At 42.9% G+C, this 27,895-nt stretch overlaps 1 protein-coding gene across 2 annotated transcripts in view; it reads left to right on the top strand.

The window, feature by feature from the left end:
- Positions 1-27,405, top strand: part of LOC311100235 (serine/threonine-protein phosphatase 2A catalytic subunit beta isoform-like) — a 51,467-nt gene extending 24,062 nt beyond the window's left edge. The window contains exons 2-8 of one of the 2 annotated variants that reach the window (XR_014609809.1): positions 4,165-4,374; positions 14,492-14,665; positions 19,580-19,669; positions 20,165-20,326; positions 23,089-23,207; positions 26,182-26,618; positions 26,694-27,405. Coding sequence is in view for 1 of the 2 variants with exons in the window: in XM_084141066.1 (XP_083997192.1) it covers positions 4,165-4,374; positions 14,492-14,665; positions 19,580-19,669; positions 20,165-20,326; positions 23,089-23,207; positions 26,182-26,254 (828 nt within the window). In the remaining variant the exon portion in view is untranslated. Of the gene's footprint in view, positions 1-4,164; positions 4,375-14,491; positions 14,666-19,579; positions 19,670-20,164; positions 20,327-23,088; positions 23,208-26,181 lie in introns of both variants that reach the window. The other variant, XM_084141066.1, reaches the window with a different exon arrangement.
- The last annotated feature ends 490 nt before the right edge of the window (positions 27,406-27,895 follow it).

The raw sequence follows: 27,895 nt of genomic DNA, 5'->3' as shown, positions 1-27,895 counted from the left end.
AATGTGCTTCTTCTTGAGCCACTCCTTTGTTGCCTTGGCCGTGTGTTTTGGGTCATTGTCATGCTGGAATACCCATCCACGACCCATTTTCAATGCCCTGGCTGAGGGAAGGAGGTTCTCACCCAAGATTTGACGGTACATGGCCCCGTCCATCGTCCCTTTGATGCGGTGAAGTTGTCCTGTCCCCTTAGCAGAAAAACACCCCCAAAGCATAATGTTTCCACCTCCATGTTTGACGGTGGGGATGGTGTTCTTGGAGTCATAGGCAGCATTCCTCCTCCTCCAAACACGGAGAGTTGAGTTGATGCCAAAGAGCTCCATTTTGGTCTCATCTGACCACAACACTTTCACTGAGTTCTCCTCTGAATCATTCAGATGTTCATTGGCAAACTTCAGACGGGCATGTATATGTGCTTCTTGAGCAGGGGGACCTTGCGGGCGCTGCAGGATTTCAGTCCTTCATGGCGTAGTGTGTTACCAATTGTTTTCTTGGTGACTATTGTCCCAGCTGCCTTGAGATCATTGACAAGATCCTCCCGTGTAGTTCTGGGCTGATTCCTCACCGTTCTCATGATCATTGCAACTCCACGAGGTGAGATCTTGCATGGAGCCCCAGGCTGAGGGAGATTGACAGTTCTTTTGTGTTTCTTCCATTTGCGAATAATCGCACCAACTGTTGTCACCTTCTCACCAAGCTGCTTGGCGATGGTCTTGTAGCCCATTCCAGCCTTGTGTAGGTCTACAATCTTGTCCCTGACATCCTTGGAGAGCTCTTTGGTCTTGGCCATGGTGGAGAGTTTGAAATCTGATTGATTGATTGCTTCTGTGGACAGGTGTCTTTTATACAGGTAACAAACTGAGATTAGGAGCACTCCCTTTAAGAGTGTGCTCCTAATCTCAGCTCGTTACCTGTATAAAAGACACCTGGGAGACAGAAATCTTTCTGATTGAGGGGGGGTCAAATACTTATTTCCCTCATTAAAATGCAAATCAATTTCTAACATTTTTGACATGTGTTTTTCTGGATTTTATTGTTGTTATTCTGTCTCTCACTGTTCAAATAAACCTACCATTAAAATTATAGACTGATAATTTATTTGTCAGTGGGCAAACGTACAAAATCAGCAGGGGATCAAATACTTTTTTCCCTCACTGTACCTATTGCAGATTCAGTCTTCCCAGCCTGGTGCAGGTCTACAATTTTGTTTCTTGTGTCCTTTGACAGCTCTTTGGTCTTGGCCATAGTGGAGTTTGGAGTGTGACTGTTTGAGGTTGTGGACAGGTGTCTTTTATACTGATAACAAGTTCAAACAGGTGCCATTAATACAGGTAACGAGTGGAGGACAGAGGAGCCTCTTAAAGAAGAAGTTACAGGTCTGTGAGAGCCAGAAATCTTGCTTGTTTGTAGTTGACTAAATACTTATTTTCCACCATAATTTGCAAATAAATTCATAAAAAATCCTACCATGTGATTTTCTGGATTTTTTTTCCTCAATTTGTCTGTCATAGTTGACGTGTACCTATGATGAAAATTACATGCCTCTCTCATCTTTTTAAGTGGGAGAACTTGCACAATTGGTGGCTGACTAAATACTTTCTTTCCCCACTGTATATGTATGTATATGTATGTATATGTGTGTGTATATAATTATATATACATACACACACACAGTATATTAAAAAAAAAATGTGGGCACACGAGACACGTCTGATTCACGCCTGTCTGAGTCGACTAATCCATTGCGGAGGCCGCGGGGTTGGCTCACCAGTAGTACATTTGCCGTTAATTCCCATAATTTCTAATCTACAATGTTTGTTTGGTTCTGGTAATTTATGTTAATGCATTTGAATATATTATTATTACAGTCTTACTGTTTTCATTGTAGGAGAGAGAAAAAAGTGTAGGTTTATTCCATTTGTTAGGAGCGCTCCTGTCAATCTTGAGTAAAGACACGCACCTGATTACGTGTATAGAAGTAAAACTAGTCTACCTGGCCTGCGCACAAATGTAGGCCTAAAAGTTTGCCCATTTGGGGGATCTGATACTATTTCTGATTGTCTTAACTCACCATCACTGTGGAGCTTCTCAAAGAAAAAATGTATTCGCCTCAAACAGCAAGTAAACAGTCTGTTTTTACATCCATTGAGCATGACAATAGTTCCTCAACCTAGCCTATTTGAAAAATCTTTCCAGCTCTCTCCCTTTCGATTACCACTCAGCATGACGGGGGAAACAATGTCATGCTCTGATTTGTTGTAAAGGTCATAAACTAGGCCTACCTGATTACTATTTATCCCTTGCGCAAAATAGCCTACAGCTGTGTGTCTGTCTGTGCAACAGAAACTCTGAGGACCCAGAATATTTTATACAATCTTGCAAGTTTGCTAGCACCAGCTTCGGCCCAGACCAAGTTAATATTTACATTTTAGTCGTTTAGGAGACACTCTTATCCAGAGCGACTTACAGTTAGTGCATATATTGTTTATATATATATATATATATATATATATATATATATATATATATATATATATATATTATATATTATATATTATATATATATATTATTTTTATGTATTTTTTCATACAGGCCCCCCGTGGGAATCGAACCCACAACCCTGCCGTTGCAAGCGCCATGCTCTATCAACTGAGCTACACGGGGCAATAGTTGAAACAATGTTTCAAGTTCCTTGCGTAGCCAATGTGATTTATTTTCATCAGGATATTTTCTACCTGTGGCCTACAATGTTTTTATTTGTTGGCTTCATGTAGGCTATTTTTTCATATTGGCAATGGCAATTTAAGTTAATTTTAGATTTGTATAATTTTTATTTTTATTAATTACATGACATTGATTTTGAGATATGAAGACTTTTTTAACTTAAATGAAACTGTTCCACATAAATGTGCATATGAAAATCATAACTGGGACACAGATCAGTAGAAATGGTAGGCTATCTTGGCACTCTAAATGGAAAAGGCTGCTGATCGCTGTTGTAGCTTATTACCGGCAACTTCAGGAGCATAAGGCAGAATCTACGAAGGCCAGCAGCAGCAGGCAGTGGGAGGAAGAGGGTCGGGAACAGTTTTTTTTCTTCTTCTGGTTAGGCTATATTGATCTCTGGTTCCCTCTTTAGTAATTTGTGTGTGTTCATTTTTAATCGCAGTGCTTAAAGCATCAGACAAGTTCAATAGCCTACATATAGTTGATATCATTCAAACATAGGGTGTGTCTATATATGGAAAAATACACGTTTGAAAATGTTGACCAATCGATTGGGGGGGCTGCGACAGCCCTGCTAGCTTGCCATCTTTGACTATCCCCACCTGACGGCCCCACATGATGCCCATGTTGATGTTGCTATCTATGCAGGACTTGAGGAAATGAAAGATTTCATTTAGGGTGGAATCATTTTTAGATCACAACAATGTCACAACTGTTATCTTTTCCTTCACACAGTTCCCTTAAAGGCAGTGTAATGTTTGTGTACTTTTTTTAAACGACCCCAGAATGCGCAGAACATCAGTCTGGCTGATTTGAAATGCAACATCTCACTGTTTTGTTGGAGTGCCCTTTGCTACCAACAAATGTTAATTGCAAACCATAAAATGATTGACCTCCTTGAGGATCCATACTTTGCGTTGTAAAGTTTAAGTATTATATGTGCAACAACCAGCTAACACATTTTTTTTTTTTTTTGCTAACACCCACCCAGTTCATTTTTTATTGCAGTCATTCAAATTCATGTGGCGATGTAATGCACCTGGATGTTGTTTGCTTTAGCGAGAGTGCAAGTTTTGCGGATAGATTTACATCAGCGTCACCGTCACATTAAAGAGGGATAGGGCTGCTTCCATTTGGACACACTCGCATTGTCTCCATGGTGATAATGGAGCAGCTTTCATAGCAAATGGTGCGTCGGTCTAGGAAGCTACGGTATCCTTGCAGTCAAAGGAATGAATATAGAACTCATGCTTGCAGCATGCAAGGCAGCTTTTCTATCTAGTGTTTTCATGTAGCGTACAAAGTAAAAAAAAAAAAAAACATATAGGCCTTCTTGTCTTGCAGCCTATTTCATTCACCCTCATGAATACATGTTTAGATGTGGATACACCAGTCACTGATGTTTTCTGTAATCCACTTGTTTTGTTCCCCTCTCCAGGCTAAAGAGATCCTGACCAAGGAGTCCAATGTGCAGGAGGTGCGCTGTCCCGTCACGGTGTGCGGAGATGTGCACGGCCAGTTCCACGACCTCATGGAGCTTTTCAGAATCGGGGGCAAGTCGCCCGACACCAACTACCTGTTCATGGGGGACTACGTAGACCGAGGCTACTACTCGGTGGAAACAGTCTCGCTGCTTGTCGCACTAAAGGCAAGTGAACTCTGAACTTGATGAGTGGGCTGAAACCACAGTATTTCAGTTGCTGATATAAAGTCTGTCTTGCCATCAGGGGTTGGAACTGGTTCAGGGAACAGAACAGAAAACCGGAAAATAACGTCATTTTTCGAGGAACCGAAATAGAACCGGGAACAAAAGTGCTAATGTTCCGGAACAAAACTGTTATTTTAAAAGCATGGGAACCAGTTAATAACGTTATTTTACGTTCCAGGCCAACATTAAGCCAACTCTCTGAAGTTCAGACATTCAAAGTTCCTTCATAGAAGCCGCTCCTCCGTAGGTATAATTATGTGGGCCTAATTCAGATAATGCATGTCATAACAAGATGCCCAACTCTTCAAGCCAAGCCTCCATCTCCACCCTCTCTCGCGCACTACACTTGTCTGTTCAATGCATGTAAATAGCTTGCCCGCTCCATAGCAAGCTGCTCTATCCGCACTGATTGGTGAAATCATTTTGATGTCGAGCGAAATGTCAATTTCAGAGGTTTAAAAAGGAACAGCCTTCAATTGATCACACTGTGCAATCATTAACCATTACTTTTTGGGTTTCGAACTTGTTCAGAACTTTATTTTGCTGGTCGAAACATTGGAATGGGGTCATCAGGAGGGATCAGGCAATGAAGTTGAAGTCCCACCCAGTTGGCTGTCCATGCTAAAACGGCCTTTTGGCAAGGCCGGGCATATGAATAACGGTATTTTATACAAATGCAATAGACCTACCTACTTTCTCCTACTCTTCCCCTTGGTCTAATCTACCTGTTTATTGTCCTCTGTATATTTGTCATGAAGTGATTGCCTCTTTGATGCATTTGAACTAATAAAGGACTTTTAATTGTAAATGACACCAAATCGCTGACTCTCAGTGATATTTTCAATCTAGCCAAATCATTTTCACTTTAACGTCACCAGAACTCGAAATTGTCCACTCATATAGTAAGTTTGTGTAGCAAAATGTTTTAATGAAGCTTGGGAACCACTGGAATTCATACACAAAATGTGGTGTTTGAGCATTGGGAAGAGTACACTAGGGTTGTAGACTGTCCTGACATTGAGCTGTAAAATCCTGGAAATATGGACTTAGTTTATAGGTTTATATACTGAATAAAAATATAAACACAACATGTGAAGTCCCATGTTTCTTGAGCTGAAATAAAAGATACCAGAAATGTTCCATACGCACAAAAAGCTTATTTCTCTCAGATTTTGTACACAAATTTGTTTGCATCCCGGTTAGTGAGCATTTCTCCATTGCCAAAATAATCCACCCACCTGACAGGTGTGGCATATCAAGAAGCTGATTTAAAAAGCATGATCAGTACACAGGTGCACCTTGTGCTGGGGACAATAAAAGGCTACACAACACAATGCCACAGATGTCACAAGTTTTCAGGGAGCGTGTAATTGGCACGCTGACTGCAAGGATGTGCACCAGTGCTATTGCTAGATAATAAAATGTTAATTTCTCTACCATATGCTGCCTCCAACGTCGTTTTAGAGAATTTGGCAGTACGTCCAACCAGCCTGATCAACTCTATAAAAAAACGATGTGTCGCGCTGCATGTGGCAAATGCACCAGATACTAACTGGTTTTCTGATCCACGCCCCTACTTTTTTTTATAGGTATCTGTGACCAACAGATGCATATCTGTATTCCCAGTCATGTGATATCCATAGATTAGGGCCTAATGCATTTTTCAATTGACTAACTCAGTAAAATCTTTGAAATTGTTGCATGTAGCATTTATATTTTTGTTCAGTATAGAATCACCTTTGGCAGCAATTACAGTCTTGCTGGGTAAGTCTAAGAGCTTTGCACACCTGGATTGTACAATATTTGCACATTTATATATATTTTTTTTTTATTCTTCAAGCTCTGTCAAGTTGGTTGTTGATCATTGCTAGACAACCATTTTCAAGCCTTGCCTTAGATTTTCAAGCCGATTTAAGTCAAAACTGTAACTAGGCCACTCAGGAACAGTCTATGTCGTCTTGGTAAGCAACTCAGGTGTATATTTGGCCTTGTGTTTTCGGTTATTGTCCTGCTGAAAGGTGAATTTGTCTCCCAGTGTCTGTTGGAAAGCAGAATGAACCATGTTTTCCTGTGCCTTAGCTCTATTCTGTTTCTTTTTATCCTAAAAAACACCTGTTCAATGCATGTAAATAGCTTGCTTGCTCCATAACAAGCTGCTCTATCCGCACTGATTGGTGAAATAATTTTGATGTCGAGCGAAATGTCAATTTCAGAGGTTTAAAAAGGAACAATTATGAACTATTACTTTTTGGGTTTCGAACTTGTTCAGAACTTTATTTTGCTGGTCGAAACATTTAATGGGAGACTTAGTGGAAAGGGGATACTACAGCTTGGAGACATTCACATACCTGCTAGCCCTTAAAAGCCAAGTGGCCGGACTGCATCACGCTTCTACGAGGAAATCACAAAAGCAGGCAGATCACACAGGTGTACGGCTTTTACATTTACATTTACGTCATTTAGCAGACACTCTTATCCAGAGCGACTTACAAATTGGTGCATTCACCTTATAGCCAGTGGGATAACCACTTTACAATATGTTTTTTTTTGGGGGGGGGGGGGGTTGGGTAAGGGGGGGGTAGAAGGATTACTTTATCCTATCCCAGGTATTCCTTAAAGAGGTGAGGTTTCAAGTGTCTCCGGAAGGTGGTGAGTGACTCCGCTGTCCTGGCGTCGTGAGGGAGCTTGTTCCACCATTGGGGTGCCAGAGCAGCGAACAGTTTTGACTGGGTTGAGCGGGAACTGTGCTTCCGCAGAGGTAGGGGGGCCAGCAGGCCAGAGGTGGATGAATGCAATGCCCTCGTTTGGGTGTAGGGACTGATCAGAGCCTGAAGGTACGGAGGTGCCGTTCCCCTCACAGCTCCGTAGGCAAGCACCATGGTCTTGTAGCAGATGCGAGCTTCAACTGGAAGCCAGTGGAGTGTGCGGAGGAGCGGGGTGACGTGAGAGAACTTGGGAAGGTTGAACACCAGACGGGCTGCGGCATTCTGGATGAGTTGTAGGGGTTTAATGGCACAGGCAGAGAGCCCAGCCAACAGCGAGTTGCAGTAATCCAGACGGGAGATGACAAGTGCCTGGATTAGGACCTGTGCCGCTTCCTGTGTAAAGCAGGGTCGTACTCTCCGAATGTTGTAGCGCATGAACCTACAGGATCGGGTCACCGCCTTGATGTTAGCGGAGAACGACAGGGTGTTGTCCAGGGTCACGCCAATGCTCTTCGCACTCTGGGAGGAGGACACAACGGAGTTGTCAAGCGTGATGGCGAGATCATGGAACGGGCAGTCCTTCCCCGGGAGGAAGAGCAGCTCCGTCTTGCCGAGGTTCAGCTTGAGGTGGTGATCCGTCATCCACACTGATATGTCTGCCAGACATGCAGAGATGCGATTCGCCACCTGGTTATCAGAAGGGGGAAAGGAGAAGATTAGTTGTGTGTCATCAGCGTAGCAATGATAGGAGAGGCCATGTGAGGATATGACAGAGCCAAGTGACTTGGTGTATAGTGAGAATAGGAGAGGGCCTAGAACTGAGCCCTGGGGGACACCAGTGGTGAGAGCACGTGGTGCGGAGACAGATTCTCGCCACGCCACTTGGTAGGAGGGACCGGTCAGGTAGGACGCAATCCAAGAGTGAGCCGCGCCGGAGATGCCCAACTCGGAGAGGGTGGAGAGGAGGATCTGATGGTTCACAGTATCAAAGGCAGCAGACAGGTCTAGAAGGACAAGAGCAGAGGAGAGAGAGTTAGCTTTAGCAGTGCGGAGAGCCTCCGTGACACAGAGAAGAGCAGTCTCAGTTGAATGACCAGTCTTGAAACCTGACTGGTTTGGATCAAGAAGGTCATTCTGAGAGAGATAGCAAGAGAGTTGGCTAAAGACGGCACACTCAAGAGTTTTGGAGAGAAAAGAAAGAAGGGATACTGGTCTGTAGTTGTTGACATCGGAGGGATCGAGTGTAGGTTTTTTGAGAAGGGGTGCAACTCTCGCTCTCTTGAAGACGGAAGGGACATAGCCAGCGGTCAAGGATGAGTTGATGAGCGAGGTGAGGTAAGGGAGAAGGTCACCGGAGATGGTCTGGAGAAGAGAGGAGGGGATAGGGTCAAGCGGGCAGGTTGTTTGGCGGCCTGCCGTCACAAGTCGCAAAATTTCATCTGGAGAGAGAGGGGAGAAAGAAGTCAAAGCATAGGGTAGGGCAGTGTGAGCAGTACCAGCAGTGTCATTTGACTTAACAAACGTCTTTTCAAAATGGTTGACGAAGTCATCCACAGAGAGGGGGGGAGGGGGAGGAGGATTCAGCAGGAGAAGGTGGCAAAGAGCTTCCTAGGATTAGAGGCAGATGCTTGGAATTTAGAGTGGTAGAAAGTGGCTTTAGCAGCAGAAACAGATAAAGAAAATGTAGAGAGGAGGGAGTGAAAAGATGCCAGGTCCGCAGGGAGTCTAGTTTTCCTCCATTTCCGCTCGGCTGCCCGGAGCCCTGTTCTGTGAGCTTGCAATGAGTCGTCAAGCCACGGAGCAGGAGGGGAGGACCGAGCCAGCCGGGAGGATAGGGGACATAGAGAGTCAAAGGATGCAGAAAGGGAGGAGAGGAGGGTTGAGGAGGCAGAATCAGGAGATTGGAGGGAGAAGGATTGAGCAGAGGGAAGAGATGATAGGATGGAAGAGGAGAGAGTAGCGGGAGAGAGAGAGCGAAGGTTGCAACGGCGCATTACCATCTGAGTAGGGGCAGAGTGAGTAGTGTTGGAGAGAGAGAGAGAAAAGGATACAAAGTAGTGGTCGGAGACATGGAGGGGAGTTGCAGTGAGATTAGTAGAAGAACAGCATTTAGTAAAGATGAGGTCAAGCGTTATTGCCTGCCTTGTGAGTAGGGGGGGACGGTGAGAGGGTGAGGTCAAAAGAGGAGAGGAGTGGAAAGAAAGAGGCGGAGAGAAATGAGTCAAAGGTAGACGTAGGGAGGTTGAAGTCACCCAGAACTGTGAGGGGTGAGCCATCCTCAGGAAAGGAACTTATCAAGGCGTCAATCTCATTGATGAACTCTCAAAGGGAACCTGGAGGGTGATAAATGACAAGGATGTTAAGCTTGAATGGGCTAGTGACTGTGACAGCATGGAATTCAAATGAGGAGATAGACCGATGGGTCAGGGGAAAAAGAGAGAATGTCCACTTGGGAGAGTTGAGGATTCCTCTGCCACCACCCCGCTGACCAGATGCTCTCGGGGTATGCGAGAACACATGGTCAGACGAGGAGAGAGCAGTAGGAGTAGCAGTGTTTTCAGTGGTAATCCATGTTTCCGTCAGCGCCAAGAAGTCGAGGGACTGGAGGGTAGCATAGGCTGAGATGATCTCTGCCTTGTTGGCCGCAGAACGGCAGTTCCAGAGGCTGCCGGAGACCTGGAACTCCACGTGGGTGGTGCGTGCAGGGACCACCAGGTTAGAGAGACAGCAGCCACGCGGTGTGAGGCGTTTGTATAGCATGTGCGGAGAGGAGAGAACAGGGATAGACAGAGGCATAGTTGACAGGCTACAGAAAATGGCTACAATAATGCAAAGGAGATCGGAATGAAATGAACTAAACATCTGGGAAAGCGAGAGAGCGGGGCCTCCCTTACTTACGTTTCACTGAAACACCCAAATATAACTCTCCCAACTTCCACCTCAGAAACTATAATTGTTTTAAACTACAGCGGTTCAATATTTTCTAGGAATAGACTTAGTTAGTTTATTCAGCTAGCTAACTTGGTACAGTATTCTTCCGTGAAAACCGTCCAGGGCACCTAGTCATATGACGCTACAGCTAACTAGCATGCCAGACTCCAACAACACGGTTTAGCACCAATACTCGGCCACAACAAACCACCAGTGTGTCAACACGCCAAGCAGATCATTCGTGTCCGTGTCTAACGTTGTGGGTTAGTCCCGACAGCTTGAGCGAGTCCGTCGTCAACTTATTCAGCCAGTTAGTTATCTAGAATAGTTAGTATACTAGCTAGCCATTGCTTTCTGCCAACGAAGAAACCCCTCCTCCCACGGCACGAACACACAGAGAGAGCCAAGCTAACGTTAACTAGTCACCCATGTCCCGAATTCCCTTAAATGACTCTGGCTACCAGTATGTAAAAACAAAACACAAATGTAGGTTATAACTTACCCCTAGCAGCTACTGTTAGCTAGCCAAGTGCAAAGCTAGCCGCTGAATTGACTCAGCCAGTTCGCGTCTGTTCGCTAGGTGGAACAGGTTGAGAGCTTCAAGTTCCTTGGTGTCCACATCACCAACGAACTATCATGGTCCAAACACACCAAGACAGTCGTGAAGAGGGCACGACAAAGCCTATTCCCCCTCAGGAGACTAAAAAGATTTGGCATGGGTCCTCAGATCCTCAAAAAATTCTACAGCTGCACCATCGAGAGCATCCTGACTGGTTGCATCACCGCCTGGTATGGCAACTGCTTGGCCTCTGACCGCAAGGCACTACAGAGGGTAGTGCGTACGGCCCAGTACATCACTGGGGCAAAGCTCCCTGCCATCCAGGACCTCTATACCAGGTGGTGTCAGAGGAAGGCCTTCAAAATTGTCAAAGACTCCAGCCACCCTAGTCATAGACTGTTCTCTCTGCTACCGCACGGCAAGCGGTACCGGAGTGCCAAGTCTAGGTCCAAAAGACTTCTCAACAGCTTCTACCCCCAAGCCATAAGACTCCTGAACAGCTAATCATGGCTACCTGGAATATTTGCACTGCCCCCCCACCCCATCCTTTTTACGCTGCTGCTACTCTGTTAAGTATTTATGCATAGTCACTTTAACTCTACCCACATGTACATATTACCTCAACTACCTCAACTAGCCGGTGCCCCCGCACATTGACTATGCAACGGTACCCCCCTGTATATATAGCCTCCCTACTGTCACTTTATTTTACTGTATATATAGCCTCCCTACTGTCACTTTATTTTACTTCTGCTCTTTTTTTCTCAACACTTTTTTGTTGTTGTTTTATTCTTACTTTTTTTGTTTAAAATACATGCACTGTTGGTTAAGGGCTGTAAGTAAGCATTTCACTGTAATGTCTGCACCTGTTGTAGGGCGGCAGGTAGCTTAGTGGGTAAGAGCGTTGTGCCAGTAACCGAAAGGTCGCTGGTTCTAATCCCCGAGCCAACTAGGTGAAAAATCTGTCGATGTGCCCTTGAGCAAGGCACTTAACCCTAATTGCTTCTGTAAGTCGCTCTGGATAAGAGCGTCTGCTAAATGACTAAAATGTAAATGTAAATGTTGTATTCGGCGCATGTGACCAATACAATTTGATTTGATTTGATTAGGTCGTTCCAGCTATTGTTTAGTAGCTATCCAGGTAGCAACAAGCTAGCTACATTTCAAGCACAGTAGCCACTTACTACCTAACGTTAACGCTTCAGACAATGAGGTTAGAAAAACAGCTGAATGGTAGGCATTATTGTATGTAATTATTGTAGGCAGCTAGCTTGTCGTAATTACAGGTACTCTCAGGCGTGAAACAACTATCCACAGTTGCTACCCGCTAGCTAGTCCAGGTAGTGGGTTAGCTAGCTTTGTGCTTCACCGTGCTCAGCCGAATACAATACTAACCTACAATAATTACATACAACAACCCACGATAACTACCTACAATACCTAACTACAATCTAAATACATAGTTTAAGCTTTACTCGACAAAGCCCAAACTATGTATATAAGCCATATAAGCCAAGCTTACCTCCCGCCAGAGAGCGACACAACCTCACCCGACGACCTCACAGAGGTCATTACATTCTGCCTCCATAGAGATGCACTATAATACTGTTGTTGTATTACATTCTGCCTCCATAGAGATGCACTATAATACTGTTGTATTACATTCTGCCTCCATAGAGATGCACTATAATACTGTTGTTGTATTACATTCTGCCTCCATAGAGATGCACTATAATACTGTTGTTGTATTACATTCTGCCTCCATAGAGATGCACTATAATACTGTTGTTGTATTACATTCTGCCTCCATAGAGATGCACGATAATACTGTTGTATTACATTCTGCCTCCATAGAGATGCACTATAATACTGTTGTTGTATTACATTCTGTCCTCAGAGCACTGAGGTGAGACGCATACCTAATTGCTGGGGGCACATCAACTCTAACGTGCCCTAGTTATTGTGACAGCTAACTTACTGGTTCTAACTAAATGAACAAACAAACAAGTAATCTATAGGTTGACTCACTTGGCTTATTCCTCCTAGTGGCGCAAAGGGCCTCAATGGTCCATCTCCAGCAGACTCTGTTCTGGGCGGTTTTCTTGACCTCATTCCAGGTGGTTCCTGCCTTCTTCGTCTACTCCTCATTTGGCGCGCATGCACAGTGTTACAAACATCCATGCTACTGTCCCGTATTCAGTCTCTAGGCTTCATAAGAAACCAGACAAAGAGCTGTCTGACTCCATCTCAGCGCATTCCATTTCTGGGTTCTTGAGCTACCCTCACTCGCGTATCACGCTTTTCTATCCCCACGGAGGTTATCTGGGTTCCGGCTCTGCTGAGCCCAGGGGTTCCTAAAAGTTTTTGGCCCACGACCCCATTTTGATATCTGAAAATTTGTGCGGCCCCACCCATGTGAAAACAATTATTAACAGCCAATTAACAGCCAATGTTTACTTTTTTATTTGGGGTTATGGCAGTCAATTGAAAAACATTCTAACAGTATTTCTGATTGTCTTCTCAACTCACCATCACATACTTCTAATGTGTGGCAGTCAATTGCAAATTAGTCTGACATAACAGTCCCGTGTAGCTCAGTTGGTAGAGCATGGCGCTTGCAACGCCAGGGTTGTGGGTTCGATTCCCATGGGGGACCAGTATGGAGAAAAAAAAAAATTATGCACTCACTAACTGTAAGTCGCTCTGGATAAGCGCGTCTGCTAAATGACTCAAATGTAAAAATGAATGGAATGAAAAAAAAATATGATTGTGTTCAGAACAAAATAATTTATGTTCCAACCCCTGCTTGCCAAAATAAATGACTGAAAAAGGGATGGGACCCAGATAAAGAAAGGAACCTACAGTATATTTTTGCTCAGCACCAGTTTTTCTTAAACCAGGAACATATCATCCTCGTATGCGTGATCAACCCTGAAGAAAGTCGAGGGGCACTAGTTTATTTTTATTTTATTTATTTTATATAACCTTTATTTAACCAGGTAAGCCAGTTGAGAACAAGTTCTCATTTACAACTGCGACCTGGCCAAGATAAAGCAAAGCAGTGTAATAAAAACAACAACACAGAGTTACATATGGGGTAAACAAAACATAAAGTCAAAAATACAACAGAAAATATATATACAGTGTGTGCAAATGTAGTAAGTTATGGAGGTAAGGCAATAAATAGGCCATAGTGCAAAATAGTTACAATTTCGTATTAACACTGGAATGATAGATGTGCAAAAGATTATGTGCAAATAGAGATACTGGGTTCTACTACCTCAGTAGTACTACCTCAGTGTAGGCTAGCTCTCAAAATGTGTGGGAGCTGGTGGTATTCAGGAGTCAAGGTATGCAAGCCGGAGATACTATGCAAACTGAAGTAGGCCGCATATGTTTTTTTGTGGACTCAATGGATTCCTGGGCTCAGCCAGTAATGCTGACAAGGCACTCACACTGACGAGCTGTAAGTGGGCTAGTTCAGACTCATACCAATGTGTCACTACCCTAACAGCTATTAACATTGTGGGTCGAATTGGGCTCGTCACGTATTTACGAGAGGCCAGCTGTGATGTTCGAGGTCTCTGTGGGACAGCTCACCTAAAGACAACAGATATATACAGTATAACTCTTGGGATAACATATTATTTGTAAATTATAGGCTCTAACAGGATAACTTATTATTTTTCCAAATGTGGCGTAAAGTGCATGATTGTAAATGGTGTTGAAGTAGAAGATAAATCGTTTTGAATACGATGCAGTTTAGTTTTCACATGGTGGCACCGTGCTGCTGTCACATTTTTTGAAAAGGCATTTTTCATCAATCAGAGCTTTTGGAGCTAAACTCTCTCTCGCTCCGCAGGTCCGTTACCCAAAGCGCATCACGATACTGCGGGGGAACCATGAGAGCAGACAGATCACACAGGTGTACGGCTTCTATGATGAGTGCTTGAGGAAGTACGGCAATGCCAATGTGTGGAAATACTTCACAGACCTCTTCGACTATCTCCCCCTGACTGCTCTGGTCGACGAACAGGTAAGCCTACCTGTTTTTGTTTTTTTGGGGGGGGGGTAGATCAGCTTAATATTGCAGATAGATTGTAACTTTTATCAATGTAATTGTCTGCATCACTTCCAATCCCCCATGTTTTTTATATAAATACTCCCCTTTATTACTTTCCAACCCCGCCATCCTTTCCCTACTTGGGGTAAATTAGTGAACAACAATGCCCAGGCCTCTACTTCCAGCCTATACTTACGATCTACACCTTATGGACACAGTCAATTTTACAATAATTATATATATTTATTTTTTATTTATTTTTTGCTCCTGAACTTCTTCTACTCTCAACCTCTCTGATCATTTTCATGATGTCCATCCGGTTTGCTTCTATATGCCATATCTTTCTAACTGTGCTCTTTCCCAAAAGCTCCCAACATACAACCTACAGTGGGGAAAAAAAGTATTTAGTCAGCCACCAATTGTGCAAGTTCTCCCACTTAAAAAGATGAGAGAGGCCTGTAATTTTCATCATAGGTACACTCAACTATGACAGACAAATTGAGATTTTTTTTTCTCCAGAAAATCACATTGTAGGATTTTTTATGAATTTATTTGCAAATTATGGTGGAAAATAAGTATTTGGTCACCTACAAACAAGCAAGATTTCTGGCTCTCACAGACCTGTAACTTCTTCTTTAAGAGGCTCCTCTGTCCTCCACTCGTTACCTGTATTAATGGCACCTGTTTGAACTTGTTATCAGTATAAAAGACACCTGTCCACAACCTCAAACAGTCACACTCCAAACTTCACTATGGCCAAGACCAAAGAGCTGTCAAAGGACACCAGAAACAAAATTGTAGACCTGCACCAGGCTGGGAAGACTGAATCTGCAATAGGTAAGCAGCTTGGTTTGAAGAAATCAACTGTGGGAGCAATTATTAGGAAATGGAAGACATACAAGACCACTGATAATCTCCCTCGATCTGGGGCTCCACGCAAGATCTCACCCCGTGGGGTCAAAATGATCACAAGAACGGTGAGCAAAAATCCCAGAACCACACGGGGGGACCTAGTGAATGACCTGCAGAGAGCTGGGACCAAAGTAACAAAGCCTACCATCAGTAACACACTACGCCGCCAGGGACTCAAATCCTGCAGTGGCAGACGTGTCCCCCTGCTTAAGCTAGTACATGTCCAGGCCTGTCTGAAGTTTGCTAGAGTGCATTTGGATGATCCAGAAGAGGATTGGGAGAATGTCATATGGTCAGATGAAACCAAAATATAACTTTTTGGTAAAAACTCAACTCGTCGTGTTTGGAGGACAAAGAATGCTGAGTTGCATCCAAAGAACACCATACCTATTGAGGGACCAGGACGACTGATCCGTGTAAAGGAAAGAATGAATGGGGCCATGTATCGTGAGATTTTGAGTGAAAACCTCCTTCCATCAGCAAGGGCATTGAAGATGAAACGTGGCTGGGTCTTTCAGCATGACAATGATCCCAAACACAGCGCCCGGGCAACGAAGGAGTGGCTTCGTAAGAAGCATTTCAAGGTCCTGGAGTGGCCTAGCCAGTCTCCAGATCTCAACCCCATAGAAAATCTTTGGAGGGAGTTGAAAGTCCGTGTTGCCCAGCGACAGCCCCAAAACATCACTGCTCTAGAGGAGATCTGCATGGAGGAATGGGCCAAAATACCAGCAACAGTGTGTGAAAACCTTGTGAAGACTTACAGAAAACGTTTGACCTGTGTCATTACCTACAAAGGGTATATAACAAAGTATTGAGAAACTTATGTTATTGACCAAATACTTATTTTCCACCATAATTTGCAAATAAATTCATTAGAAATCCTACAATGTGATTTTCTGGATTTTTTTTTTTTAATTTTGTCTGTCATAGTTGACGTGTACATATGATGGAAATTACAGGCCTCTCATCTTTTTAAGTGGGAGAACTTGCACAATTGGTGGCTGACTAAATACTTTTTTTCCCCACTGTATATACTTATTATGGACACAGTATGCTTACATTATTAGTTATCTTGTTATTATTTGTTGTTATTTGTTATTAGTCCCATCCTTCAACTCCATTCAATACCTCCCATCTATCTCTTAACACCATCCATATAGGATTTCTATTTGCCATATATATTTCAACCGTACTGTGATGTTTTACAAAAGTTCTGAACCTTTCTATTCTCATTGCTTCTACAGATTGTGAATTAAAAATAAACATTTTTGCTAAAAGTATTATTATATTATTGATCGATTGACTATGACTTTTCAGATCACCCAGTAATGCTATCTGCAAGGTTAGCTCCAGGTAAATATTGCAATCCTTTAGCCATTCCTGGACCTGTGTCCAAAAACAAGCTACAAAATGGACAGAACCAAAACAAATGATCTAATGATTCTGTCTCTTCACAGCAAAATCTGCAGAGCTGGGAAGATTGTATCCCCCATATAAATAACATTCTATTGGTAGCAATAATTTTATATAATAATTTAAATTGAAGGATTCTAATTTTTGAATCCGGTGTCGGTTTGCGTGTCAGTTCATAAACACTATGCCATGGAATCGGTACGTCAAAAATCTCTTCACAACTATTTTGCAATCTATATGGGACGGCTGTCAATCCTTTGGTCCTTAAGTGAAACTGATATACTTTTTTATTTATCACAGTTTTCCTTAACCAATTATGTTATTTAATGCAAGGCCGACAGACAAGTTCCTTACTTTCTCCCCCTTCCACTTGCCTCTTCCACTTTTGTGGTAAGGCTGCAATTATTTGGTTGTAATTTTGGGTAGAGCAGACATTTCCATACGTTTTTGTTAGCTGCATGTGCGACATAACTCCACCAGTCCTACCGATGATATCATTTACGAAGATTATACCTTTTTTAAACATTCTGTCAAAAAATAAAGGTTTTTTGACAATTAGTATATTTGAATTTAACCATAAAATTTGTTGCATTATTTGTTCTGTCGTTTCTGGAGGATTAAATTGAAATTGCAACCAACTTTCTATGGCTTGTTTTAGAAATAGTGATATTTGGGAGATGATTTCCTTTTCAAATAACTGAAAATGAGTTGTTGTAATCTGAATAAAGGGAAAAAGGCCTTTCTTGAACATTGGGTGAGACAATTTTACTAATTTGCTTGAGAACCAGTTCGGATTTAAGTATAACTTTTGTATGACTGAAGCTTTTAGTGATAGGTCTAATGCTTTAATATTTAATAATTTCTGTCCTCCGAATTCATATTAATTATATAAATAGGCCCTTTTAATTTTGTCTGGCTTGCCGTTCCAAATAAAATTGAATATTTTTTTTCTCATATAATTTAAAAAACTGTTTGCTAGGCATAGGCAAGACCATAAGCAAATAGGTAAACTGGGATAATACTAAAGAGTTAATCAGGGTGATTTTTCCACAAATTGACAGGTATTTTCCTTTCCATGGTAGTAAGATCTTATCTATTTTTGCTAACTTTCTATTAAAATTGATTGAAGTGAGATCATTTATTTCCTTTGGGATATGTATTCCGAGTATATCCACATCACCATCACACCATTTTATTGGTAAACTACATGGTAATGTAACATTTTAATTTTTTAGTGATCCAATACGTAATATAGTACATTTGTCATAATTTGGTTGTAATCCAGAGAGGTTAGAAGATTTATCTAGATCCTCTATGAGGCTGTGGAGGGATTCTAGTTGTGGATTTAAAAGAAAACATGAATCATCAGCGTACAATGACACCTTTGTTTTTAAGCCCTGGATTTCTAATCCTCTGATATTATTATTATTGGATCTGATTTTAATAGCTAACATCTCGATGGCCACAATAAATAGATATGCTGATAGTGGACAACCTTGTTTCACTCCTTTTGACAGTTTAAAACTTTCAGAGAAATAGCCATTATTTACTATTTTACACCTAGGGTTACTATACATGATTTTGACCTATTTTATAAGAGATTCTCCTAAATTGAAATGCTCCAGGCATTTACATATAAACCCCAGTCGTACTTTATCAGAAGTCTGCTATGAATAGCAGGCCTGGTTTCCCATATTTTCCATAGTGTTCTATTGTTTCCAATATTTGCCTTATATTATCTCCAATGTATCTTCCATGTAAAAAACCTGTCTGATTTAGAATGAATAATATCCGACAATACCTTTTTTAATCTATGCGCTATACATTTTGCTAGAATTTTTGCATCACAACACTGAAGTGTAAGGGGCCTCCAATTTTTTTAAATGGACTGGATCTTTATATTTTCCACTTGTATCCTGTTTCAGTAATAATGAGATCAGACCTTCTTCTTGAGTGTCAGATAATCTACCATTTACATAGGAGTGGTTAAAACATGCTAATAACGGTCCTCTTAGTATATCATTAAAGGTTTGGTATACCTCGACTGGTATGCCATCCAACCCTGGATTTTTCCCAGACTTAGTCTTTAATTGTATCCAGAAGTTCCTCCTCTGTAATTTCACCTTCACATGAGTCTTTCTGTATGGCTGTTAATTTGACATTATCAATAGAAAAAACATCTCTACAATTAGCTTCAGTTAGAGGAGATGGAGGCAACTGAAAAGAAAACATATGCTTAAAGTACTTTGTTTCCTCCTTCAAAATATCATTTGGTGAATCATGGGTGACTCCGTCAATTGTAACCAGTTTCATTAAGTTCTTTTTGGTAGCATTCCTATGTTGAAGATTAAAAAAGAATTTTGTGCATTTTTCCACATATTCCATCCAGTTTGCTTTATTTTTATAATATATTACACTTGATCTTTCTTGAATAAGTTTCTCAATTTCTCCAAGCCTACCTGTGTTTGTGATTTACATGTAGGCAGCAACCCTCTTATCCAAAGTGACTTGTCTCACGTAAGTGTAAATCACGTCTATACTCTCTGTCCTCCTATGCTGTAGATTTTCTGCCTGCACGGTGGCCTCTCCCCCTCGATAGACACACTGGATCACATCCGGGCCCTGGATCGCCTGCAGGAAGTTCCACACGAGGTCAGTGCTGCCTGACAGAGGACCTAACTAGTCATCCCTGTCAACCATACAGACAGTGGGGGTAGGATACTAGCTAGCTGTCAGCACCGAGATGCTATGAGGTCGACCGCATGAGGTGGTGTTGACCTACCACAGTGTTAGAGCCAAGCCCCGGGTTGTGTTCAGTAGGCACCAAACGGAGTAAAATGGGGAGAACGTAACTGAACTTGTCCAATGAAATGCTCCTTTTCATTTTGCTACGGTGTGCCATAATGAACATGATCCTGGTCTCTTTTCGAGCGGTAGGCTATTCAGGTTGTCACCCTTCCAATGCATCATTGTCAATGAGGGCTGCAGTCTTATGACAATTAGGACTATTCCCCTCCTTTGCAATCCTACTGCCCATAGAATTACATATTTCATAGGATCTCTGTGTTCAAGCCGTCCTAAATAAGGTCATAATCCCTATGCAGCAATTTATTGAGGGCTGTTTTTCTTATGTCGTGTGTGTTTCAGGGGCCCATGTGTGACCTGCTGTGGTCAGACCCAGATGACCGCGGGGGCTGGGGCATCTCCCCCCGAGGTGCTGGCTACACCTTTGGGCAGGACATCTCGGAAACCTTCAACCATGCCAACGGTCTTACCCTTGTGTCCCGCGCCCACCAACTTGTCATGGAGGTAACCCCAGTTACGCTTTTAGTTTAGGCAGTTCATGTTTATGCTCAGTGTGTTTATAAACTCAGCAAAAAAAGAAACGTCCTCTCACTGTTGAACTGCGTTTATTTTCAACAAACTTAACATGTATAAATATTTGTATGAACATAAGATTCAACAACTGAAGAAGTTCCACAGACATGAGACTAACATAAATTGAATAATGTGTCCCTGAACAAAGGGGGGGTCAAAATCAAAAGTAACATTCAGTATCTGGTGTGGCCACCAGCTGCATTAAGTACTGCAGTGCATCTCCTCCTCATGGACTGCACCAGATTTGCCAGTTCTTGCTGTGAGATGTTACATTTACATTTACATTTTAGTCATTTAGCAGACGCTCTTATCCAGAGCGACTTGCATAATCTTTTTATTTTTCATACTGGCCCCCCGTGGGAATTGAACCCACAACCCTGGCGTTGCAAACGCCATGCTCTACATCCCTGCCGGCCATTCCCTCCCCTACCCTAGACGACGCTGGGCCAATTGTGCGCCGCCCCATGGGTCTCCCGGTCGTGGCCGGCTACGACAGAGCCTGGATTCGAACCAGGATCTCTAGTGGCACAGCTAGCACTGCGATGCAGTGCCTTAGACCACTCTTCCAACAAGGCACCTGCAAGTTCCCAGACATTTCTGGGGGGGAATGGCCCTAGCCCTCACCCTCCGATCGAACAGGTCCCAGACGTACTCAATAGGTTTGAGATCCGGGCTCTTCGCTGACCATGGCAGAACATTGACATTCCTGTCTTGAAGGAAATCACGCACAGAACGAGCAGTATGGCTGGTGGCATTGTTATGCTGGAGGGTCATGTCAGGATGAGCCTGCAGGAAGGGTACCACATGAGGGAGGAGGATGTCTTCCCTGTAATGCACAGCGTTGAGATTGCCTGCAATGACAACAAGCTCAGTCCGATGATGCTGTGACACAGCGCCCCAGACCATGACGGACCCTCCCCCTCCAAATCGATCCCGCTCCAGAGTACAGGCCTTGGTGTAATGCTCATTCCTTCGACGATTAACGCGAATCCGACCATCACCCCTGGTGAGACAAAACCGCGACTCGTCAGTGAAGAGCACTTTTTGCCAGTCCTGTCTGGTCCAGCGACGGTGGGTTTGTGCCCATAGGCGACGTTGTTGCCGGTGATGTCTGGTGAGGACCTGCCTTACAACAGGCCAACAAGCCCTCAGTCCAGCCTCTCTCAGCCTATTGCGGACAGTCTGAGCACTGATGGAGGGATTGTGCGTTCCTGGTGTAACTCGGGCAGTTGTTGTTGCCATACTGTACCTGTCCCGCAGCTGTGATGTTCGGATGTACCGATCCTGTGCAGATGTTGTTACACGTGGTCTGCCACTGCGAGGACAATCAGCTGTCCGTCCTGTCTCCCTGTAGCGCTGTCTTAGGCGTCTCACAGTACAGACATTGCAATTTATTGCCCTGGCCACATCTGCAGTCCTCATGCCTCCTTGCAGCATGCCTAAGGCACGTTCACGCAGATGAGCAGGGACCCTGGGCATCTTTCTTTTGGTGTTTTTCAGAGTCAGTAGAAAGGCCTCTTTAGTGTCCTAAGTTTTCATAACTGTGACCTTAATTGCCTACTGTCTGTAAGCCAGTTAGTGTCTTAACGACTGTTCCACAGGTGTATGTTCATTAATTGTTTATGGTTAATTGAACAAGCATGGGAAACAGTGTTTAAACCCTTTACAATGAAGATCTGTGAAGTTATTTGGATTTTTACGAATTCTCTTAGAAAGACACGGTCCTGAAAAAGGGATGTTTCTTTTTTTGCTTAGTTTACATGGTTGGTGTAGTTAGTATCAAAGCATGTAGCAATTACGGTGATTCTGGGAATAAAATGCTTCTGTCGATGTGCCATTGAGCAAGCACATAACCCTAATTGCTCCTGTAAGTCGCTTTGGATAAGAGCGTCTGCTAAATGACTCAAATGTAAAAATGTAATTCATTAATTTCCATTTAAAGGGAAAATAAAGTTAAAAGGGTTAAAAGTTTTGAATTTGAATTCCCCCATGGAAGAGATATTTCAAAAGTCAAAAGTCAAATGTTGTAGTACTTCCATTCTGTACATGGAACCTAAAGGTCCGTTAAGACTGCCCAGAGGGAATTGAATTTGAGATGTCAAAATGAACGGATAAGAGCAGATGTAGGCTACACACTTGAGTTAGCTTGCCCTCCATGTCTCTGTAGATGTTTCAGCTGGAAGCTGCTGTGCAAGTGTTAGCTGTTTAACAGGGATAAATAATTCAGGAGCCTTGTGTACGGCGTTTTTATTTATATTATTACCCACTTCCGGCTTTAAGGGAGGGAGGAGCTGGGGGTCTGTGTCGAAAATGGCACCGTATTCCGCATATAGTGCACTATTTGTGACCAGGGCTCTGGTTTAAAAAAAATACACTTTGGGGAATTTTGGACACAGCCTGGGAATTCACTTGGCTCAGTCACTCTGCATGAGTATTCCAGGGCCAGAATGTAGAGTTGAAAATTAAGCTGTGTTACTGTATGCAGATAACTACTTCTTGTAAGAGAAGGGTTTAAGTACCTAAAAGACATAAATGGCATATGTCCTCAGCAAGATCTAACTAATGATTAAAATAAGCAACTTAAGGTTCACTTTACTTTTTGTAAAGGAGGACAATAAACAGGTAGATTACAAGTGATGTTCAATTCAACAAAATTGTTTGTATGTACTAACATGTTGATTTCTATTTTCCAGGGCTACAACTGGTGTCATGACCGAAACGTTGTCACCATCTTCAGTGCACCAAACTACTGCTATCGCTGTGGCAACCAAGCTGCTATTATGGAACTGGACGATACTCTTAAATACTCTTTGTAAGTGACATTGAGGTTATTTGAAGCTCTAAGAACAATTAGTGTTTATAACCAGGTTTCCATCCAACCATTTCATGCAGATGAATTACCTGACGCATGGAAAAAGTCACGACCGGACTGATGGAAACGGGAAATGCTGGTACAATTTTATAAATGTCGACAGACAATTTGTTGGTTCGACATGGTGGGATCTTTTTGTGTCTGTAAAATGTGTAAAGCGAGAAATGGCGGTGGAAACACCTTTATGCGCAAATATTGGTATAGTAACCATCATATTGAAGTAAACTTGGAGCCACATGATATGTTGTGTCGTCCTCCCACTACAACTCGGGAAAGCATGCAGTTTATTAGGCTACTGATTAAATAACTTATGATGAACTGCACAGAGTGGTGAAAGTGCACGGTGATGAGGTTCCTTTCTTATTCTGGTGAAATTATTATCAATGCTTGGCTGCTGTTTGAAAAATAAATATTATCCTTAATAATCTCATGTAGGTAGCCTACCTGCACTGTATCTGCGGGCTGTTGGCTACAGCGCATGTGCCAAGACCAGAGTGGGCAGTTTTTGTGACAAAACCATCATTATTTGTATTTGCAGTATGTCTACATGCATAGCCTTTTATCCGCAATAAGTCAGTTTGATGGAAATGCATCTCTGGTGTTTTTTTATTTTTATTTTTTGCAGTTAAAGCTAATTTCCTGCAATTCTACACATTTTGCCATGGAGCTGAGAGAAAATGTTGCAGTTTTAAAGCTAATTTCCAAAAATTCTATGCATTTTTCCATGAATGCGGTGTTCCTTTGCTGACTAGCATTTATTTTGGTGATTGTTAGTTCTCAAAGATTATATTATAATATATATATATACACTGCTCAAAAAAATAAAGGGAACACTTAAACAACACAATGTAACTCCAAGTCAATCACACTTTTGTGTAATCAAACTGTCCACTTAGGAAGCAACACTGATTGACAATAAATGTCACATGCTGTTGTGCAAATGGAATAGACAACAGGTGGAAATTATAGGCAATTAGCAAGACACCCCCAATAAAGGACTGGTTTTGCAGGTGGTGACCACAGACCACTTCTCAGTTCCTATGCTTCCTGGCTGATGTTTTGGTCACTTTTGAATGCTGGCGGTGCTTTCACTCTAGTGGTAGCATGAGACAGAGTCTACAACCCACACAAGTGGCTCAGGTAGTGCAGCTCATCCAGGATGGCACATCAATGCGAGCTGTGGCAAGAAGGTTTGCTGTGTCTGTCAGCGTAGTGTCCAGAGCATGGAGGCGCTACCAGGAGACAGGCCAGTACATCAGGAGACGTGGAGGAGGCCGTAGGAGGGCAACAACCCAGCAGCAGGACTGCTACCTCCGCCTTTGTGCAAGGAGGAGCACTGCCAGAGCCCTGCAAAATGACCTCCAGCAGGCCACAAATGTGCATGTGTCTGCTCAAACGGTCAGAAACAGACTCCATGAGGGTGGTATGAGGGCCCGACGTCCACAGGTGGGGGTTGTGCTTACATCCCAACACCATGCAGGACGTTTGGCATTTGCCAGAGAACACCAAGATTGGCAAATTCGCAACTGGCGCCCTGTGCTCTTCACAGATGAAAGCAGGTTCACACTGAGCACGTGACAGAGTCTGGAGACGCCATGGAGAACGTTCTGCTGCCTGCAACATCCTCCAGCATGACCGGTTTGGCGGTGGGTCAGTCATGGTGTGGGGTGGCATTTCTTTGGGGGGCCGCACAGCCCTCCATGTGCTCGCCAGAGGTAGCCTGACTGCCATTAGGTACCGAGATGAGATCCTCAGACCCCTTGTGAGACCATATGCTGGTGCGGTTGGCCCTGGGTTCCTCCTAATGCAAGACAATGCTAGACCTCATGTGGCTGGAGTGTGTCAGCAGTTCCTGCAAGAGGAAGGCATTGATGCTATGGACCGCCCATTCCCCAGACCTGAATCCAATTGAGCCCATCTGGGACATCATGTTACGCTCCATCCACCAACGTCACGTTGCACCACAGACTGTCCAGGAGTTGGCGGATGCTTTAGTCCAGGTCTGGGAGGAGATCCCTCAGGAGACCATCCGCCACATCATCAGGAGCATGCCCAGGCGTTGTAGAGAGGTCATACAGGCACGTGGAGGCCACACACACTACTGAGCCTCATTTTGACTTGTTTTAAGGACATTACATCAAAGTTGGATCAGCCTGTAGTGTGGTTTTCCACTTTAATTTTGAGGGTGACTCCAAATCCAGACCTCCATGGGTTGATAAATTTGATTTCCATTGATAATTTGTGATTTTGTTGTCAGCACTTTCAACTATGTAAAGAAAAAAGTATTTAATAAGATTATTTCATTCATTCAGATCTAGGATGTGTTGTTTAAGTGTTCCCTTTATTTTTTTGAGCAGTGTATATCCAGTGCCTTCAGGAAGTGTTCATACCCCTTGACTTTTTCCAGATTTTGTTGTTATAGCTTGAATTTAGAATGGATTCAATTGAGATTTTTTGTCACTAGCCTACTCACAATACCCCATAATGTCAAAGTGGAATTATGTTTTTACACATTTTTACAAAATAATTAAAAATGAAAAGCTGAAATGTCTTGAGTCGATAAGTATTCAACTGCTTTGTTATGGCAAGCCTAAATAAGTTCAGCAGTAAAAAAAAAAATTGCTTTTTGAATGACTACCTCATCTCTGTACCCCACACATAGAATTATCTGTAAGGTCCCTCAGTCGAGCAGTGAATTTCAAACATAGATTCAACCACAAAGACCAGGGATGTTTTCCAATGCCTCGCAAAGAAGGGCACCTATTGGTAGATCTGTAAAAATGCTGGCATTATAAATTGAGTTATACATTCAATTACCACCTCGATTGTTTAGTTATGAAATGTTCAAATGTGCCAGTTCTGTAATGGTCTTCATTGGAGTCATCCTAATGTTGTATTTCCTGTCCTCCTCCAGCCTTCAGTTCGACCCTGCACCTCGACGCGGGGAGCCCCATGTCACCCGCCGTACCCCCGACTACTTCTTATAAACACCCACTGGCCTGGTGGTGGAGGAAGAAGACTGCAAGACCTCTACAGCAAGCAAACAACAAACCCCCAAAACCTGTGTGCATATGACCTGTTACAACATGAAAGCACTGACATGGACCAAAATGTGCCATATAAGCATTTAGTACACATTACATAATACAAATTGCCCTGTGTCTCAGTACTGCAACACAGTGTCCCGTTTGAGCCTTTAGTGCAATTGCCTGCTGTATACTATTGATCGTAATGTTATTTTGTTTATGGGCTGTACACACAGAGAGAAAGCATCCCTATTTACAGTATTTCCCATTATTGCATCTGTGAGCACACGGGCAGTGCCATTGAGGCAATCTCCATTTTGAAGGGGTCCATTTTCTTCACGATTGGCTGATCCCTCCTGATTACCCAGTTGGACATGACTTCCTACAGGGTCATCAAGAGGGATCAGCCAATTAAGTTAAAGTCCCACCCAGTTGGCCTCTATCTCTGCTACTGTATATTACTCTGCGCAAAGAATTTGACAACTTGCTTCCTTACCCCACCCAAATATCACTGGACAATGATACATTTTCCGTTGGCAAGGCCGGACATATGAATAACGGTATTTTATACAAATGCACAAGCTTACATCCCCAGCCCGCTCTTCTCCAACAAATACTACTGTTTGGGAATGAATGCTTACATTTTTGGGAGTGTATGCTTTCATGTCAATAGACCTACCTACTTTCTCCTACTCTTCCCCTTGGTCTAATCTACCTGTTTATTGTCCTCTGTATATTTGTCATGAAGTGATTGCCTCTTTGATGCATTTGAACTAATAAAGGACTTTTAATTGTAAATGACACCAAATCGCTGACTCTCAGTGATATTTTCAATCAAGCCAAATCATTTTCACTTTAACGTCACCAGAACTCGAAATTGTCCACTCATATAGTAAGTTTGTGTAGCAAAATGTTTTAATAAAGCTTGGGAACCACTGGAATTCATACACAAAACGTGGTGTTTGAGCATTGGGAAGAGTACACTAGGGTTGTAGACTGTCCTGACATTGAGCTGTAAAATCCCGGCAATATACTGAACAAAAATATAAACGCAACATGTAAAGTGTTGGTCCCATGTTTCATGAGCTGAAATAAAAAAATCCCAGACATTTTCCATACGCACAAAAAGCGTATTTCTCTCAGATTTTGTACACAAATTTGTTTGCATCCCGGTTAGTGAGCATTTATCCATTGCCAAAATAATCCACCCACCTGACAGGTGTGGCATATCAAGAAGCTGATTAAACAGCATGATCATTACACAGGTGCACCTTGTGCTGGCCACACAACACAATGCCACAGATGTCACAAGTTTTGAGGGAGCGTGTAATTGGCACGCTGACTGCAGGAATGTGCACCAGAGCTATTGCTAAATAATCAAATGTTAATTTCTCTACCATAATGTCGTTTTAGAGAATTTGGTAGTACGTCCAACCGGCCTGATCAACTCTATGCGAAGGAGATGTGTCGCGCTGCATGTGGCAAATGGTGGTCACACCAGATACTAACAGGTTTTCTGATCCATGCCCCTACTTTTTTTAAAGGTATCTGTGACCAACAGATGCATATCTGTATTCCCAGTCATGTGATATCCATAGATTA

Source organism: Coregonus lavaretus (assembly GCF_964263955.1).
Source record: "Coregonus lavaretus genome assembly, chromosome: 24".
In the NCBI taxonomy this organism is placed as follows: domain Eukaryota; kingdom Metazoa; phylum Chordata; class Actinopteri; order Salmoniformes; family Salmonidae; genus Coregonus; species Coregonus lavaretus.
This window is presented reverse-complemented; position numbering and strand designations above follow the sequence as displayed.